This window comes from Vanellus vanellus (genome assembly GCF_965231255.1).
Source record: "Vanellus vanellus genome assembly, chromosome: 6".
In the NCBI taxonomy this organism is placed as follows: domain Eukaryota; kingdom Metazoa; phylum Chordata; class Aves; order Charadriiformes; family Charadriidae; genus Vanellus; species Vanellus vanellus.
The window spans coordinates 48,656,956-48,674,519 of NC_138911.1; the positions used below are offsets into that span (position 1 = coordinate 48,656,956).

General features: G+C 41.1%; 1 protein-coding gene across 3 annotated transcripts; it reads right to left on the minus strand.

Moving 5' to 3' along the window:
• Positions 1-4,421: 4,421 nt before the first annotated feature.
• DIO2 (iodothyronine deiodinase 2) lies at positions 4,422-17,074 on the minus strand (the record flags this gene model as incomplete). Of its 3 annotated transcripts, none has more annotated exons than XM_082485217.1 (2): positions 4,422-5,500; positions 16,853-17,074. In XM_082485217.1, 2 exons carry the CDS (start codon positions 17,072-17,074, stop codon positions 4,883-4,885), a joined length of 840 nt encoding a protein of 279 aa, XP_082341343.1. The 3 variants fall into 3 exon arrangements, with proteins under 3 accessions (XP_082341343.1, XP_082341344.1, XP_082341345.1); XM_082485218.1 differs by having other exon boundaries at positions 4,928-5,500; XM_082485219.1 differs by having other exon boundaries at positions 5,430-5,500; positions 16,930-17,074.
• Between the last annotated feature and the right edge of the window lie 490 nt (positions 17,075-17,564).

Genomic DNA, 17,564 nt, shown 5'->3' on the forward strand with positions numbered 1-17,564 from the left:
TGCTTTCTTCAAGCCCATTTTTTTGAACAGTGCAATTCTGTGCAGACTCAACTGCTGTCCTTGTGGCTCTCAGTTTCTCTCCCCCTTATCTTTCTTAAAAGTTGAAGAGTAGTCAGTTATTAAACTAGTCCCACCATTTAGAAAGCAGTTTGCTCACACTGCTTGAGATCCAGGCAGGGTGGCGTAGGCTATTGTATTAAACACAGTTTTAAGTTTCCTTGGTCTAATGTCAAGATTCCACTGTGTATTAATAACCAATATTAGAATAAGAAGACACAGAAGAGATATATTTTCCTTTATTGTTTATTATAATACAAGAAAAACAAATCTAGAAAGCACATTTCATGGAGCACCATAGTGTAACAAAATTTTGCTGGCTCTCCTACAAAGTGTATTTTTGACATTGAAACAATGACACACACATAGTCAGTACACACAGGCATCTACACCCCGGCGATCTTATTAACGGCCCCAAAGAGACCCCTCTTTCAAATACAGAAACACTAAGGTGCACAGAGGAATGCCAGTGTGAGGGCATCTGAACGCTAACTGAGTTACTTACTCTTTTGTTAGCGATCTTCATAAGCACACAAGCCTTCGCTGTCTCACCCCAATCTCTCTTCTCTGAAGCCTCCAAAGGGGGCCCGAAGATCACTGAATATGGATCTGGCACAGGTATGGTGTAGAGTTGAACAAAACTGGCCGATATTCCCTACCTGATACCTCTTATTACTTTGGTTATAGTACTGAATGAAGTCTTAAAAACTCTTAAACCTACACTCCACATCACAGAAAAGCCACTTTCACACATACAGAAATATCACCTCCCTCCCCACACACACCTGAACGCGTAGCACTGATACCTTTTTGAGAAGCTTTGTGGGTCTCCCCACCAAGATCACCTTCATAAAAATGATTGCATTTTGTTTTTCAAAGGGTTCAGACGCTTGTTCAACAATACGTTTTGTAATATATTTCTTTCTTTTGAATAGGGCACGTTTTCCTGCTGCCTTAAATTTATGTCATTGTCTACACAAACAAGAGCAAAATGCTATCGTTTTCATCTGTACAAAATGTTTTACATTCATTTTATACAGTACTTAATAAATGATGCTAAGCACAAAACAATGTAGAATGATAGCCCAGAATAGCTTCTTACCTTGCTCAAAATGAAAAAGTACTGGAAGTTTCCCACACTAATGTTGAGACACAGTATTGGGGTCTCTATTATATACAGTAGCCTTCCAGAATCCTTTCAGGCACCTATTTTGTGAGCTATTGCTTATTATGTATGTCACACTGAAGCACCTCAAGTAATACGGTTTAGCGCCCTCAAACAGTGCGAATAAGAGACAAAAGCAATTCCAGCCTCACAGCAGACTAGACCAGTTGTGAGGTACAATGCCAGCAAGGTAGCAACACTTCTGCCTGGACCCAAAACAACCCACTGTTACAATAATTTTGGGTATCTGACGTATGGCCACTTCTATCATTAACCGAGGACAATGCATGAAGTTTAATTTAAAACCATTTCTATAGAATGTTTTAATTTTTTCAACAAAAAAAATTGAAGAGCTTGTGCTTCTCTCAGCCACTTACAAAAGATATTTTTTTCCTCTAAGCCCATTTCTCTTTGAAATACTTCCCCTGCTTTCTGACCACAAATTTTCTGGGGAAATTTAAGGATTTGCAAAACATATTACAGTCTTCATAATCAGTGAGGCTGAACTATCTTTAAGTTTTGGGCAGAGTAATGCATTCATGTTGCCAAGAAAGAAATGAAGTTATTGTGTAGTTCTTCTTGTGGAAAATCCTTGTGGATTTCCCATTTACAGGAGCCAATTTTATAATTCCTTTATACTGTGTGATGAACAGGCATCTATGAATAACAAGACAAAATAATGGAAATTCAGAAGGAAAGAGAAAATGGCCTTGAAAAATAACTGTAACTTTAGATATGCAAAGGGGTATTAACTAACTGAATTACTAACTCAGACTCTGTCCTCTGAGCTAAAGGTATGTTTCAACAGCTGTGCTAAACATTTGGCTAGCATTTCCCGGATAAACAGTTTTCAACTGTATGATGGGGAAAAGAAGAGAGAACGAAAAGACTTACTAGTTTAAGTTTTACAAAGGCTACGGAGTTGCTATGGATTAAGAAAGTTTCAGATGACTGAATTCTAGGATATAATAAGGAAAAAGATGCTGTGCTGGGTACACCAATACATATTTTCACTTGGAGTAACAGCTTGATCACCTGAGTAAAAGGACAGCGTAGCAAACCCAGAAGAGATTCAGAGACAGGCAAAGAATATGAACCTTATAAGAATGTGAATTATTGTTTGGCTTAACAAACAAACAAAAGCTATGTAAATTTCTATATAGAGTATATAATCACTGACATACAGAAGAAAAAATTGGGATCACTCCTGTTTATACTGTTTTAGCATATAAGAGCAGGAGATGCGAATGACATTGAAAAGCAGCCAATTTAAATTTAAAAAAATCTGGTTTTATTTGTTTTTCATTGTTCTTAAACATGATGGGTTTTGATTTTAGTATTTCCCACCTCAAGAAATATTTAGGTCTCAAAACTCAGGATCAGCCTCTCATAAGGATGATAAGACATCAAAGATATCTCATTAGACAAAACAAAAATAATAAGGGCTGAAGATAATGAAGATTCCAGAATTAATTATTGCACCTTCCCCTGAAGCATTTGATACAGTCAGAGGTAGGACACTGGATTAAATAAACCACGTAGTTTGGCTATCTTACTGTTTCTATGATATTGGGGTTAAAAATTTCAGGTATATATATCCTAGTTAGTCATGACTATATATAACAATCTTCCACACTGAGCAATGAGTTACAGTAACATTAATGAATGGGAGGACAGAATAATTATTATTGGTCTGAGACATACATACGCACACAGACACATGCCTTCTGAGAAGTGTAGCTCAACAGAAGGTCTGAAGACCATTCTTTACACCCTTCTCTGATACACATCACCAAACCGTGCGTGTGTATAGGTTTAACAGTGTGTGGAGGAAAATGTGAGAAGGAAGGGAAGCATGAACCTGAATAGGGGAGAAATTACTCATGTTACTGTCATTATTTCAGATCTGTGCTTGAAAATACATTTCCAAATTCCTTGTACGTTGGCTAAGTTGACCAATAGCCAAGCAAGAAGAAATACACAATATTAAAGGGACATTGTAAAAGTGAAAATATGTATGTATTCTCTGTTCTTTCCTGTGTTAGTACTAATACATCATGTTCCTGACAACTGGCAAGAGGAGAAACTAAAAGAACTGATTTGATTTTTGCCACTTTCCCTGTTTATCTGCTTCGTGTTTCTGCCAAAGTTGAGAGAAAACTTGGATAGGCCATCAACTTACGGGTTTTCATTTATCGGGTCTAACAGGTTGGCTCATTGTAAACTTGCCTTTTCATGAGGCTTGATTAAATCATTTTAGTTTTACAATACCTAAACTTAATGTATACCCATAAGTTGACAGTATCTCTTTAAACATAATTAGTAATTCCTCAAACCCATTCATATGAAAATTCTGCCATCTTTTACATTTATTCACATTAATTCAGACTATTTGTCTGCCCTGTTTCTCTGGGAAGGCTTTTGAGAACACAAGTGAAACAAACAGACTATCACCTGATCTGATGGCAGAACCGCAGCTAATCAATTCTGAGGCTGCAAACAACCTAACTTCCAGACAAACTAACCTACCTATAAACTAGTTGCAGGTATTTAAGATAGCAAAAATCAGCATGACTACGTTTAACGGGGTAAATGACAGGATAGGTTTCCATTTAAATGAGGTAAAGTTGTGTATAAGTTCCCCCATCCCCAAAATATATCTGTAAGGTCATTATCTCAAATAAAAATAAAAGAGAGAAATAAGTTATTTTTTAAAAAAGCTAAAAATGAAATTACCTTTAAGCCTATTGCTAGACAGAAAGAGATCAAGGGGGGGTAAAGAAACAGAGAAGGGAACCAGAGAATATTGATGAATGTGTGTTGTCAGGCTCCGAGAACCGAGGGTTGGTTGGCATCAGCTGAGTTTTGTCTCATGATGCACACTCTGGATGGTTCTCGCTGTTGTGTTACAAATAGTCCGTTTTTTTTTAGTTTTCAAATTGTAACGGGCTAATTTGATCACCTTTGTCCTTTTTGGTCCAACTCCATGGATTTTAACATCTTTCTCAGCAGGGCACGGGCCTGCGTACTGGATACAAACATACAGATAGAATTACATAATTAATACGCTGTGCAGAGGCATCCATAGAGAGTACAAATACCAGCACACAATGTTTCGCCTTGATTGGAGCAGCCAGTCTGCACGCGCGATGCATTGTATGGTGGTTCCTGTAGTCTCTGAACAATAAAATCTGAGGACGATTGCCACACTTCACTGCATTTCTATGCAAAGTGACCGCAAGCCCCCTGGCTCCTCCCAGGTGGCTTGCGCTGGCCACAGGAGGAGGCTAAAGAAGCGGCTCTGATGAAAATGCACGGCATTGCCTTTCCATGGATTGCATTCCAAGCAGAAAGGCTTCTGGGTCACCCCAGGGCCACATCATGAGGCAGGTTCCTGGGAGACGGGTCTTATCTCACTGCTCTTCCCGATCGCCAGCAGCACCTTTTCACAGAAGCCTCTTCACCTCTTCTGTCCCGTAGCGAGAGCAGGAGTGGTATTTTTTTCATACAATAATGTTTCTGCGGAGTTAGTTTTTTGTTTGCTTTTCTTTTGCTAGTTAACGTTCATTTGACCTTGCTATCAAATGTATTCTCCTGCAATCATCTGAAAGGCCTTATTCAAACCAGCATATGTTTTCTTTTTTTCCCTTTTACATCACCTTAAAGGGACACATCTGTTGACACAGCTTCTGTAGAGAAGGGATTTCATCTTTTGCTGAAGTTTTGTTCCAGCCAGAGCCGAACCTCCTGCAGATTGTAGAAAAAGGGGCCTTTGCCTCCCAGGTAGGCGATTTTTTGTCTCTGCACAATGCATACTCGCTCAAATGAAACCCCGTAGGCCACATTGGCATTGTTGTCCATGCAGTCAGCCACCACTTGGCACTGAGGCGGCAAGGAAAAGCGCTCGAGGAGCTGGTGAGCAGCTGCGCATCGGTCTTCCTGGTTCCTGTGTTTCTTAACTTCAAATGAAGAGGGAGAGATTCCAGGGGCAGCCCAGCCATCTGACGGGTGAGCCTCATCAATGTAGACCAACAGAAAGTCAGCCACACCAGAGAACTCCTCCACCAGCTTGCTGAAGGCCGACAGCTGGCTTGTGAACGGTGGTCAGGTAGCTGAACCGAAGTTGACCACTAGTGGCCGCTCAGAGTTGGCAAAATCCAGAAGGTGGCATTTGGTTCCACACTTGCCACCAACGCTCTTCCAGCTGCTATTGCTGCCATCGCTGCCCTTGGCTATGTGGACTACACTGGAGTTTGGGGCTTCTCCTCCCAGTTTGACCTGACGACAAAACAAATTAAAACATAGCAAGTTAGCGTGACTTGCTTGTCCAGTATCCTTATGACTACTTTCTTTAAATAAATAGTCACCTGTTCAAAGAGTACACCTGACTACCCGCACGGACACTAGCACGGGGATATAGCAAATCATCAAAAGCAGCAGCTTCAAAAAGTTCATCTGGTCCATCTCCACTCACAGTGCAGGGAAATGTGGCATTCCTGACAGGTATACTACTGCATTATTGTTAGAAAATTTCATCTGAGATCCGTCTTCTCCTGTTCACTACACACATAGTCCTGTCCACCCTTCTGTATTTGCAGACTCTTGTTTGCTTTCAGACTTACTACCTCCAACTTCTAACTTTTCTCTGTGAGCCAAATTTTCTAGACATGATGTTTTTTCACTGCCATCCTCCGAGTTCTCTCTACTTGGTTCTCATCTACTTTAAAGAGCAGTGTTCAAGACTTCCAAAGAATTTTTACTAATTCTCAGAATAATCAGACAATTACTTAATGTATCTCACAGGCTACACCTGTTTATACATTCCAGATGTTTGCTTTTTTTAAGAAACATCATGACTGCTTTGGAAAAACAGTAGACTGTTGACTAGTGGTTAGCTAGTGAGAAGTTATAATGCCTAGGTCCCTTTTTCTGCCTTTCTAGTTGCTCCCCATAAAGGATTTGGGTACTTCAACAGTCCAGCATGAATTTGATGCTTTGCACTTGGCCTCATTGAACTGCATCCTACGTTGCAAGTAATTTTTCCAATTCTCCAAAATCTTTCTGCATTGTATTCCTGATCTTCACAACACATGCAGTGCCTCTCAATTTTGAGAGGTTTACAGATTTCATACGTGTATATTCTCTTCCATCCTGCAGTCCAAGAATGAAAATACTCAGAGTACCAAACACAAGAGGTATCTCTGCAGATGCCCACTTAATATATCTTTTTGTTTTGATGGTGGACCATCCAATACTGCACTCTCCAGAAGGTTTTCTAACCACTTGGCAGCCATTCCATCAGTGACTGAGTGACACATTTCCTCCAACTGCAATATTTCTCTATGTTTCTCTAGCAGATGACTGGGTAAAAAGCAGCAGGAAAAGGGGAAAGTTTATACGATGGTTGAAGTAGGATGAAGTGAAAGCAGTTCCAACTCCAGATCTAACCCAGACCCAACAGGCAATTGTGGAAAAGTCATTTTGCCTGGCCATTTCTATTTCCCTGCCTATAGAAAAAAGATAGAATATATGCATCTCACAGAAGGGACTGCCAGAATAAGGTGGAGCCTGCAGAGGGCTCCAAGATCCTTAGCTGATAACTGCTACAGAGCCACAAAATATTATTGCATAAGAAAATTAGTTTTTAATGAGCTGTGCTACAACATTTCCTACGTATCTGCCTTTGACATCAAGCTCTAGTACAACAATGCAATTATCATTTTATATTTCCCTGACACTATCTCTGCCTCCTGTCTATTTGGTTATGTTCAGAAGTGTTGCTTTGAGGGAAACATACAGGACCAAATTCTGAAGTCTTTCATATTTTCTTTCTTTCTTTCTGAAGCTACAGTCCAATTGAAGTCAATAGAAGTTAACGCTGAATGCGAACTGATTTTTGGTGCACTTCTATTCTACATTACATTATAGGTTATCCTGGTGAGTAAGACACAGTAAAAAGCTGAGTTAACAGCTGAGTACTTAACTAATGCAATTGCTGCTGCACACAGATCAGTGGCACGTATATTATATAGACGGGGTCCTCCATTGCTCCCTGAGAAACCCGACGACCTTGAACAAATCTACAGTTATTCATGACTCAGCGTTATTTCATCAGAATAGCAATAGAAGCAAGAGACTAACCAAAGCAAAGTTTGCAAGACGCTGCCCTTAAAGCTGCCAGACTTCACAGTTACATGAGAAGGTCCCACAGCATGTTGACACATGATATAAATATTTTCATTATTTTCTGTGGGGCAAATTGAGACACAACTGTGCCACCATTCACTCAGAGATCGGCAAGGAAGAGAGCCACAGAAAGAAAGACTGCCCAAGACCCACAGATCTCTCCTGGCCAAACACGAGGTGATCACGCCAGGTGATCACGCCATTGAGAGCAGGGAACATGCAGCTGTAGCTGCACCACAGGCGAGAGCGGCAAGTCATGCCCCAGGAAAGCACAGACCCTTGTAGCCCCTCTTCCTGTAAACCTGCATCTGCAGCATTAATATCTGCTACAGCCCTGGTAACAGTTTAAAAAAAAAAAAAAAAAAAAAAAAACAAAAAAAAGCCTTGTGCTCATTTGCCTTTGAAAGCAAGTGAGGTTTGAAATAGCTGAGTTTAGGACCTGCTGCGTGAGTGGGGAACTCGAGGAAGGAAAAGAGATGTGTCCCAGCTTTTGAGAAGGAAGTATCTTTCTCTTAGAGAGAGGCAGGCTCGGAGACTCAGGATGTAGCATTTAAGAAGTAGCATTAAGCATGTTGCAGCTTTTAAGAAGTGCTGCTACAGGCCACCTACACCTTAGCAGGTAATAGGTACTCTTCTGCGCACTGTTGAACATGTCATTTCTCTCTGCTGTTCTATACAGTACGATAGGGAAAGCAGGAGCGAGTAAGGTAAAGGGCCAGACTTGAGCAAAAAATCCATAGGTCAAGATCATTTGGCAGCCGTATTATCATCCCGAGGGCTGTATTGAATCCGTAGGCCAGCTAGACAGCTCAGCATTTTGTGATTAAGTTGGTAACTACCTAAAAAGGGCACATCTCATGAAACACAACATCTGCATATCTGCACAAACACTAGATCCCTCCTTACATAGAAAGCTTAACAGTTCTTGCACTACCAAGCAAATGCTTTTTTGGAGCTAGCTTGCCCAAAATGTGCCTTTTGGGCAAAGCCTGACATGTAAGGTATCTGTGCTGCACCCACTCCCTGGATGAATAATGGACCTCAGTATTTAGGAGTGTGCGCTCATCCAGTCAAAGAAAAGAAGTAATAACACGTGATTTATCTCATAAATCACAATTAAGCAACACACTTTTTGAATTTCTAATATTTGCTGGCACTCTTCAGAGGAGAAGAAAGGTACAAAGGATAGAAGCAACTAAAACTCAGCAATGAACAGAGCTGCTCAGGAGATAAGAAACACCTGAGCAGCGGTTTCCCCTCATTCTTCCGGATTTATTTTAACAAAACTATTACGACTGAAAATACTCTAACCAACACTTGAACTGGGAAACACTGTCTGCTTCTTGCTCATTACCTACTCTCCACTCGGGTCTACCAAATGCTTCATTTCCTAGGCGAGTTTGCAAATCCTGAAGGAACAGACTACGAAAACAACTCCCATTGAACACCAGCATGGGAATGCCCTTCAAGTACTAGTTAACATTGATACCAAGGCTGGCAACAAATTTCGCTGTTCTTCAACACTGCAAGTTTGCAGCCTGTCTCTCATACTCCTCATTCTCCAAAAAGTAGACGGATTTAGGAAATAAAGTACAAGTATGTCCTACGTCACCTTACAGCAGTTTCTCTTCATTTCCCACAGCCATGAAGTAAGTCTCACGGCCGCAGGTTACCTATCATTTTAATTTTTGTTTCTAGGAGTGCTTGTGGTGGGTTTTTTCCCCTTAATGAGACATCTTTGCCAAGCAGGCATTCACGAGGCATTTTCTGCTCTTGTAGAGGAGTAATTAGGTCGGTGCCTTGTTCCATGCCAGTGTCAGGCACTCCAAAAAGCAGCCCTGCCCAGTCGTTAATGCTTAAACATAAGCAGCGGCATCTCCACTAATTGGTCTTGATGAAGCGCTGATGTTCCCATAGGGACTCTTTATTTCACCAGGCTCGGAACCGATTGACACAGGATGACAATATCATCCTTGCTGATCATCCGCATTGTAGGCCTTGGCTGTCTTCTTTGTTGTTATTTATTGAAAGAAAAAATAGCTCTTGGAAAAGAAAATCAACGCAATGAGAAAACAAACAAAAACCCCCATGTATTCAGCCAAACCGCTTTTGAAATCCTACACAAAGGCAGGCAAAATATAAATTCTGAGAAACAAACTAGCAGAAATCCCCTCACACGCGATCCAGCATTTCTATAATCACGTACTTATGTGCATGAACATTCGGACGTTTGGCGCCAGCCTTCTGGACGAGGCGCAAACCGGGCGGCGCGCAGGCACCCCCTCCCGCGCAGCCTGCGTGGGACACACAAGGTAGGCCAACCAACTCCAAGAGCCAGCCTGGCCATCGGCAAGAGCGAGCATCAGCCCGACACGGACGCCGTGACTTGCGTCATTTGTGAGAATTTTGTGTTTGCCTTGGTACTGCATCTCCTCCTCCGAGTCTGCACGCAGAGCGAAAAGGGAACAAGGTTGCTGATGCCTTAGCACGCAGACTGCAAAATGAAGGAGACTTAGGAGCGGGAAAGAAAGCCCTATTCATAAACTACAGGCTGGAAATAGCACATACTGCTAACTTTGTTGTACATTCTCCATGAGGACTAGGAAAAGCCCCACGGACAAAACATCGCCTCCTCATTTACCTTTTCTTTTTTCTCATTTTCCTTTTATCAGATTTAGCATAACCCTCCCGGGATCCTGTGCACTGGAAGATGGCTTTCGTTCCCTGCATGAGGGATTTTCAAACAGTTTGGCAGACTCATCAGGCTGTGTCAACCCCCTAAAGAAAATAGGTGTTGCCAGACAATTAGCAGTCTGTGATATTAGCCATTTAAATATGGACATGCTGTGTTCGGGACTGGAGTCCAGCGATCGGTAATGAACTGAATCCCTGGAGCTTTTTGCTCTTTTTCAAATTCTCTGCTCTGCTTTGATTCAATCCCATTCAGCTAAATATAGCCTCTGAACAGCCCGATATTTCTCAGTGTTTCATCCAAATCATAATCCTCCTCTGGCTGGAGAATTATACAAATCATTATTTTTGTTTTCTTTGTTTACATGACCCAGAGTTGTGCAGTGGATAAAAATTACAGGAGACCCTTATCTGGAGTAGCGTAGAGTGGGAGCTCTTCGTTTGTCATGGAAAGGTGGCAGCTTGCTTTACCAGACTCGATTACCCAAATTGGAGATCAGAGACTGGAATTGCCTTGAATCCTCCCAGAGTCCAGAGTCTTTATTTAGGATCAGGTGTGTGAAGCTGAGGGAGGGAAGTGGGAGACAAATTAAAAGGGCACAGTCTAGATAAAAATAACTAGTCAAATGCTGCTCTCTTTATTTAAAAACTGCCAGTCCCACAAATGAGCATGCATGGCAGAGGGAAAGCATAAAGGAGCCTTTTGCCTTGCACTCTTGTAAAAGAAAATGGATAACTTTAGTTCCTCTGATCAGGGAGCCTACAGCAAGCTTCTTAAGGGCTTATGTTTCCCTCAAGATGGGAGCAAGGCCTACCACATCGTGGCTTCTGGGCCACTGGCTGCCCTCCTTGTGGACTCTACCTACACATGACAGAGGCCTCAGCAGTCTTTGTTAGTCAGCACGTGGAGGACATTTGAAGTTAGTCTGGATGATGACTTTTTTTTTTTTTTTTTTTTTTTTTTGAAACTCAGGTTTAGCACTGACTGAATACCCAGTGGGGTTTTGCTGGAGAGGCAGAGCTGGGCGCAAGGACAGAGTACAATCCTTTTCCTGGGTGGTGCCCATTAGCTACTTTTCTGTGTTTAGCACAGCCAAAGGCAGTTTTTACAAGGGTTTGACAAAAAGGCAAGCAGTCCTTTCAGTCAGTTTTTTGCACGTAAGGGTGAAAATGGAAAACTGCAAAGAGGTGGTGTGGAAGAAGTGAAGTTAGATCCGCAAAATGAAAGGGGTAGGATAAGATCCCATGTGGGACGGAAGACGTCATCTTCCTTTTCCTACCCTTTGTCTGCCTTGAGCGTTTGAACTGTAAGCTCTGTGGGACAAACTGTCTGCTCCTCGTTTAGGACACTGGCTAGCACAATGGGTCCCTGGTCTAGGTTGGTCTTCAGACACTACTATAACAAACACGATTATATATTAATAATAATGACAATGTTTTAATAATAATGACAATGACAAGCCCAAATCCTGTTGAATTTGTGTTCCAAACACTGCAGGAAAGGTTTTAATTGTGGTTTTGTTTTGTTTTTCTCACTTCTTTCATGATTGTTTTCATTTGAAAATGTCAATGAAAACAATTCTGCTAAGGCTGAACTTTGTAAAACCAATAAAATATTTCTAATGCCACACAATGGCTAGTTCTAAACCCTGAAACTATACAACATGCTCTCTTTTGGACAGCACTTATTTCACAAATTCCCTTTATCACTGTCAAATCCAGAGAGAGGCACTTCCTTACCTTGCCAGGCAAAATAAATACAAATAATAAGTATAGAGGTTATGTCTTTGTTCCAACCTTTAAAAGATTACTCCAAAAAGCAAAGAGTTACTGGACAGCCAAACAGCAGGTAAAGGATGGTGCCTTTATATTCTTTTCCCATATAGCTTTGTGATAATGCTGTGCAGCACACAATGTGACAGTTTTCGGGCTGTCCTGCTTCGCACGCTGATTATTTTTTTTTAGGAATGAGTGATGTGCCTATCAAGCAGGCAGAAGTAGCCAAAGGTAATTTAATTGTGCCTCCCTGAAATCTCAGGAAAATCCCACTGGGTGTTTACTGAACCAGTCTACTTGCTGTTACATCCAGAGCTGGGCCTCCGCTGTGAAGTTGGGATCCTGTGCCAACCGTTCCCTCCATGCTGGGTCTGTCATGCCAGAGCTTGCTGCTGGCCCATTCTAAAGACAGTAAAAAGCTGCGCAAGTACGTACACACACCCATCACCGTCCATCGCTTGAGATACTGGCATCCTTCTGAGGGCTGCAATGTACATTTACACACGTGTGTACGTGCACGTGTGCATGTTACCCCCATAGGTGCACCAAGCCATTCCTAAGTGTTCGGCTGCTCCAGGGACAATGCCATCAAGGTCTTCCCCCTAACTCCCCTGCACTGAGGTGGAGAAGAGGGAGGATTTCCCCTAGGATAATCTTACAGCTCTCTACTAGAGACCAGGAACGGTAGCTCTGCGTTGCTGAAACGCAAAGCTCGTATCTGGCACTGGAAAAGCTCCCAGCGTGAGGCCTCAACCGCTGGGCACTGCTAATGGGTGCAACCTTTTTGGTACCCATTTTAATAGCATTTCAAGATAACAATTTCTCACCTTTGGAATCCTGGTAAGCCGATTCATCCCTGTACTAAATAAAGCACGGAACTTAGCAGGTAAAAAAAAGCTTTTAGAAGTAAATACAATGTGTTTTTTAAAACTTCTTTAGCTTTTTCTCTGGATTTCTGCAAGATATGTGACACATTCAGTATACTTGCCCTGGGCTAAAACAAATGCTTCACTGGCATTTGTACAGATGGCCTATATAAATCATGGAGAAGGCACAGTAAAACCCTCCCAAAAGCATCTTTTGTTTTTTCTCTCTTATCAGTAAATACGGTTACATTCATATCTATACATATGTATACATGCACACAAATATATATGTGTACACATATACAGAGAAATGAGAGTGAACTGACTCCTGAAAGAGCAGATTATGTATGCTTATGTGTGTGTATTTTTGCATTTATACACATACACTTATACGTATATAGACACACACATGTATATATATATATCTGTATATATACAAACACATATGAAAGTGTAAATACCTACACACACATACATCATTTGCTCTTCAGGAGTCAATCTGCTCATTTCTGTAGATAAAGAGAGCACAACAGTAAATTAGAAAAACAACATTTATATAAAATATTTTCACTCTTTCAATTATAAAGTTAATGTAACTTGACTACTAGCTCTATTTATCTCTGTTATGACAATTAATCTGGTCCTAAAGACTCCCTTGTTGCAATGTAAGACACGCTTGCCTCTCGGGAAAGAATAGGAGGAGGATGTTCTATAAATCACAAAGCTGGTGCAGTGTAGACAATATCAACACTGAGTGCGTCAGATACTGAACTCAGAGCTAAGGAAGTAAAAAGATATATATTAATCACTGATAAAATTTACATAAGAAAATAAAAATAAACAAAAGATCAATCATTTTGATTCCAGCGGGACTGTAAAATGTGGAGAAGACAAGTCATATAGAATCCCCCAATAATAATTAAAAAAAGAATACTGAATATATTCTACCTACAATACAACAAACTGCATTGCTTCCCCACTGAAGATGTTAAAATCTTCAATTGCTGCTAGGTAATCTTGCCTGTGAAATAATTGTCCTAATGAAAAGTCATGTGCAAAAATACCTAATAACAACAAAAAGCAGCAAGTTGAAATTTGGGTAAGACAATCAAAAGTTTTTCCAGAAGGGAAAATGCATCAGAATAGCTATTTTCAAATATACTCTTTATTAACTTTTCCAATATCATCTCTTGCACACACTAGTTTTGAAACAAAATCACTTAATTCTGGGGACAGTCTGTGTGCTTTCAAGGCAGAGCTCCTTTTCACAATGAATTTACTTTAATCCAGAACCTAGTATCTACCCACAGAGTTTTTCTGGAATGGCTTCTAGTAAATTTTTCTGTGAATAGAAATTTTAGATCAAGTACTTTTGTGAAAAACGCTATGAAACTTACTCAGGAAGAGTACTGTGTAAGTGACACCAAACAGTAAAACCAAGCATAGTTACTGCTTTATCCCAGTCCTCTGCTAACTAGCAGTCTAGCTTTGGTTTCTCTCAGACATCTGCAATTCTGGTACTGAAAAACGGTGATTACCTTATAAATACTCCTCAATGGAATGAGCTTAAGCACCTGTTCAAGTTCTTTGCTAATATCTGGCATCACCTAGCAAATTGGAGCAATAAGCAATCACGGTTGTGGTATCAACTGCACTTTGCCACGTTGTTTAGTACCCTGATTCCTCAATATTTTCATTTCCTAACCTCAGTAATTGGCTAAGATTAAGATATCACAACTGGGCAGTCCTATTCAGGATTTAGAAAAAGATAATTTAAGGGAAAAGTTGCTTTGTGGGACAGTCTTTAATATATTTCACTATTTCTCATGCTTGTTAAATATGCCACAAACAGGGTATATTTCGAATTTTTTCAACTCTAGCAGTACAGCTTTCCACCTGAAACTTTTCTTTCTCTTTCTTACTGAAGCAGCAGAAGATAATCCTCTGTTGTGGAGGGGATGACTACTCTTCTCCTAATATTGCTCCTCAATCAATCCCTTCTATAATTTGATTTCTACACTTATCCACCTTTCTGTGATAATCGAGGGTTTCCAATGGTCTTATGGCCCATTAAGAAAAACAGAGTCTTTCCATGAATTGTTGGTCAATTAGTTTCATCTTAATGATAGGTGGCATAAGTGGACTTTTTCCCTTTTTTGGGAAAAAGGTGATAAAATCTGGTTATGTTTATATGCATCTTTCTGCTGAATTCACTGAGGCCCAGAATTCATTCTAGGGACCTTAAAGCCTCATTAGCCTGAGCAACCTAGGTCATTTAATGGTGGTAAGGGATAGTTTTTAATTACCAAAGTTCAAGGTATGTGTTTCATTGCCAACACCAAAAACAGCAGAGAGTCACCCTCCCAGTAGCTTCTACAGTTGACATCAACAGTCCTGAGGAACGGGCAAAGTGTGACTTTGGAAAGTACAGAAAGGTATGTGACATCTTTATTTTAAATCATTTTGTGTTATTTAAGCAAAATGAGATTGAAAAATATGTGATGGAGATAAGGTTCCTTACAGCTCCACACCTTCTCCAGACCCTGGGCCGCATACAGGTTGCAAATGTGAGAACTGGAAACTTGGCTGTTTCAGCGCTGTGCTACTAACTGCCACTGGAGCCTTGACCAAGTCGTGTGTTAACTGTCCTGCCTTGCCTTGTCTGTAAAATGGGAACAATTGTGTTCACCAGCCCATTTAACAAGGCCACTGTAAAATTTACTTAATGTCTGTGAAGAGACTAAAAACAGAAACTAGAAGGGCTAGGAGAATAGAGAGCTTCATTCAGCATTACTTTATTTGGGTAGCCAGCTGGCCGATTCCTAGGGTGGCAGTAAGAGGTTGACCCATTTGGCAAAAGCTAATGTTATTTATATTTGTCTTACACTGAAAATTAATGTCCCCGTGGCTGGGGTTTGAGGCTAAGCAGCTTGTATTCCATATCACAAAGCCAGCAAACGCCAACGCCACCACCTCTTCACATCTCTAGGTAAGAGCAAATACAAAAGCCATTGGGGGGAGCAAAAGGGGACTTGGGGGAAGATGATACAAAAAGAAATATTTCAGAAGATACAAAGCTATCGTTTGGATAGGACCCCTATGACCTCATGACATCACATGGGATATGTTAAATTAGATGGTCTAAATAAGACAACACATTAACAGACTTAGCACTGTTTTGGAAGCCACAGAGCTCTGAATCCAGTTTTTCTACTTACTAACTGGGTGGCCTGTGCAAGAAATTTCATGTTTTTGGGTCCACCTTTTCGATCTATAAAAGGGAACTATAACTACCTCATGAGACCTGGGCAGTACCACTGGGTAATGTTTGTACAAAACTGAAGAGGAAAAAAAAAAAAAAGAAGCACAAGTTGCATAACTGCTATTGGCTTTATTAACTTAAATCACCAGGCAGCTGCCCCTCAGCTACTCAAGTTCATTTTTAATCTCTGACATGTCCCTGTGTCACTGCTTTCCTGAAGAAAAAGGGCTCACTGTTTCACTCCATGCACAGTTTTACTATTACCTGGATGCTTCCTCCAATATAAAAATTAACATATGAGTAATAGAAAACGCCAGTGTAGTGACAAAGGTTCATTTCTATCTTTTACGCTAATTAAACCAATTCTATGTTACATAGGTGACATCCATCTATGTAAGGCTCTATCTGAAGATGCTGTCTTCGTATAATCTCCGAGGACCCCACATGCAAACAATTAAACAACAACGATGAAAACCTCTAGAGCATTTTACAATTATTCTTATACAAAGATCCTGAAATACTTTCTAAACATGAAGAATGTTATTGGTCGTGCTGGGGAAACTGAGGCACAGCTAAACTAAGCGACATGGCCATGGCTGCAGTTTGTGGCAGAGCAGCGAGACAGCAGCTCCCCAATCTCCTGAACCCTTAAAAGAGGTTCTGGAGACTTAAAAAAAATACTGCTCCTTTCCGCTCGTACCTCTCCCATCAAACTTAACATCAAATAGGAGGTAGCCCGCACGGCACAGAGTCGGTCCCTTCCCTTCCCCTCCCTTCCCCGTTGACAACAGGGATGTCCATCACAGCCGACCCACCCCAACCTGCCGGTCCCCGTCCCCGCGTACCCACCTGCTTGTAGGCGTCCAGGAGGAAGCTGTTCCAGACGCAGCGCAGCCCCTCCGAGGTCAGCATCCTCCGCCACTCACCGCGCCCAGACTTAGACCGGCTCAGAAATAGCACCATGTGCTTCAGGAGGATCACAGAGTCATACAGCGCAAGGAAGAGGCAATTGGAGAAAAAGACCGGCAAGATCTGAAGCGTGATCAGCAAATCCACACTTAGCAGACCCATCTTCCTTGCTGCTTCTCTTCAGCCGGATGCCTTCAGCTCCCTTTTTTGCCCTGTACCCTCATTTAAAAAAGTAAAGTAAAAAGCATTTCAAAAGCCTCGTTACCCCTCTCTCAGCCTCTCTCTTTAAAATGAGCAGAGACAGTTAAATATGAGCAGGCTGGTTAAAACCGTAACTGCATGATACTCATTCAACTCGGAGCTGCTTATTTTTCAGAAACTAAGATGTTAATAAAAATTCTTCCTTTAACCAGGAGACCTGATTTTGTTGAAGAGAGAGGCAGCTGTGTTTCCAGTTCCCTGCAGTTACAAAATTTAAGCTGAGACTGTTAATTGTTAACTTTCCTGCACTATCCCATTGTTTCTCAGCTATTTAAGCAGTGAGCAGACCTCTCATTTCTGTGGCAGTAAAGCTGGCTACCAGGTGCAACAATACTTTTTTTTTTTAAAAAAGGTTTATGTACATAAACTTTCTGTTCCTTCCTCCCTCCCT